Source organism: Labrus bergylta, chromosome 20 (assembly GCF_963930695.1).
Source record: "Labrus bergylta chromosome 20, fLabBer1.1, whole genome shotgun sequence".
Taxonomy (NCBI): Eukaryota; Metazoa; Chordata; class Actinopteri; order Labriformes; family Labridae; genus Labrus; species Labrus bergylta.
This window is the reverse complement of record NC_089214.1, coordinates 364,131-366,630: the sequence shown is the minus strand read 5'-3', so window position 1 is coordinate 366,630 and position 2,500 is coordinate 364,131. Positions and strand designations below refer to the sequence as shown.

Here is a 2,500-nt window from a genome sequence, read left to right as displayed (position 1 = left end):
TGTGTGTGTGTGTGTGTGTGTGTGTGTGTGTGTGTGTGTGTGTGTCTGTGTGTCTGTGTGTGTGTGTGTGTGTGTGTGTGTCCACAGGAACAGTATAAGTTCTGTTATGAAGTCGCTCTGGAGTATCTGAACTCTGCTTAGCCTCAAACACAGACGCTCCTTCATCCTCGTCCTCGCTGAACAAGCTGCACACACAGACTGAGGAGGAGGGGGAGGAGCTAACTACTGACTGAAGAGGAGGAGGGGGAGGACTGATAGTGAGGAAGAGGAGATGTTTTTGCACTGAACTCTGTCACTCACCGTGTTTTTTTTTTCTTATTTTATTTTTCTTTGACTGATGAAACTGAAAGAACCAAAACACTGTCACGCATGAAAAGAAGATTCTGCATCGTCCCTGTTTTCTACGTCCGAGTGGAGCATCCTGTCGGCTAACAGGATCTAACTGAACTCGCCTCAGTGTCCTGTTTAGAAAGAAAATCAGCTTATGTTTGTCTGTGAATCATGGAATCAAATGTTGATATATCCACCTTCAAGTCTGGAGAAGTTCACGGCATCACCAAAGACAGAGAGCGAAGAACATCTCATTATTACCAGAACAAATAAACTTTAAATGTAATGTAACATCCTTTCATTTAAATTAAAGAAGTTTATATCACAAAGAGGATTCAGAGCAACATCATTCAGAATATGAGGGAGTGGAGACTACAGTCCTCATCGTCTCTCTGCATCTGTCAATCAATTAACTGATCGATCACTCAATTAATTAATCAATCAATGTTTAGACATTTTACAACCACAGCAGGTCGGGATCTTTGTTTTCACAAATAAAGACAAACAATCAGATCATCAGGACCTCCGCGCTGAAACACGCTGAGACTTATTGTGTCGGTTTCCTCTAAAGGGCATGATGGGAAATGAAGTCTGTGTGAGAAACACACTAAAGAGTTGAATTATCATCATGAATTAAGTTTAATAATAAGACAGCTGTTCTATAAGCCCCGCCCCCAAATGGTGACCTTCCAATCAGAATCCGTTTGTACAAATCTTGAATTTAACTGTTTATTTGCTCTTATGTTAGTTGCTAATGTTAGCATGGCTAACAGTTGTAAGCTAGTGTCACTTCACAAAGCTGGGTAAGCATAGCATTAGCATAAAAAGGACTGCTTACTGTTAGCATAGCATCTGTGTTTGTTAAAGTCCTGATTGTTAAACTCAGACAGAACAGTGTCTTTATTTATTTATTTACTTTTTTGTTTTTTTATATAATTTTTTACTATGTTACATTGAAGTCTGAAAGTTTGCGGAGCAACTTGCATGTTGTGTTTCTCTAATGTATTAGAGTTTAAGCTAATGTGGCGCTCTATTGTGATCTGTGTTTACACTCAAAACAACAACTCGAACCAATCGTCCGTAAGAAAAACATCTTGTTTGCTTACAGAGGTTAAAAATCTGCACCATCTTCACTGTAAATAATGTCTGTAATGTATATGATGTGAGCATCAGGGGGCGGAGCTTAGAGAACAGTCACACATTGATTGTTTGGGTTTTGATGAGTTTAGTTGACGAGTGTCATCAGCAAGCAGTGAAAAAAGCAGCGAGGACCCAGAAGTGAGCCCTGTGGGATACCATACTCCAAAGATTCAGCTGGTTATTAGCGATCACACAGGTAGAGGTCACGACACGAATACAACAAAGACCAGAACAAACCAATCAGAGACAAACTGATTAACCAATCAGCAGGCTGGATTTATTTCCTGATTAAACAAACTTTGAATGTGCTGATAAAACAACGTCACATCAAACTCCTTCACTGAGCGGTCTGCCATGTCACAGATTTATGTTCACAGTTTGAATAAAGTTAAAGATATATGTTTCCATGGAAAGAGCAAACTCTGAGGACTTAGTTCAAAAAAGTTAGTTGAGTTTAAAGACTTAACACATCAGTTTTTTTTTGTTACCAGAGAGAGATTTTAAAAGACATGCAGATGTTCAGTTTGTCTTCTTCTGTGGTGTTTAATTTTCATCCCACCATACATGCTCAGTTCAGGTTCTGGTTTCTGTGTCGACTCTGTCTGCAGGATTCTCCTCAGAAGCATGACGATGTTTTGGACGCAGGCGACGTGTTAATAGTGTAAATAAAGTCGGAGGAAGCAGGAAGAAGAATATTTATTCCTTCAGTTGTTTCAGTGTCAATGTTGTTCCTATTGTTCTGAAGCACAAAGAGAGAGGGGTCATGTTGGATGATTTTAAAATGTACACCTTTAGAACCACCTAATCCTGGTCACATACAGCGCTGGGTTGATTTAACCCAGGCTATATATGGCTTTGGGTTGATTTAATCCTGGCTATATATGGCTTTGGGTTGATTTAACCCTGGCTATATATGGCTTTGGGTTGATTTAACCCTGGCTATGTATGGCTTTGGGTTGATTTAACCCTGGTTATATATGGCTCTGAGTTGATGTAACACTGGTTATATATGACTCTGGGTTGATTTAAC

The 2,500-nt window shown here is 39.5% G+C and overlaps 1 protein-coding gene across 1 annotated transcript in view; it reads left to right on the top strand.

The window, feature by feature from the left end:
* Positions 1-2,500, top strand: part of LOC109980330 (receptor-type tyrosine-protein phosphatase mu) — a 6,675-nt gene that overhangs the window by 4,004 nt on the left and 171 nt on the right. Inside the window, exon 5 of the mRNA XM_065948671.1 lies at positions 88-2,500. This exon is cut by the window's right edge and continues 171 nt beyond it. Coding sequence (XP_065804743.1) covers positions 88-141 — 54 coding nt within the window. The 3' untranslated portion in view covers positions 142-2,500. The remainder of the gene's footprint in view (positions 1-87) is intronic.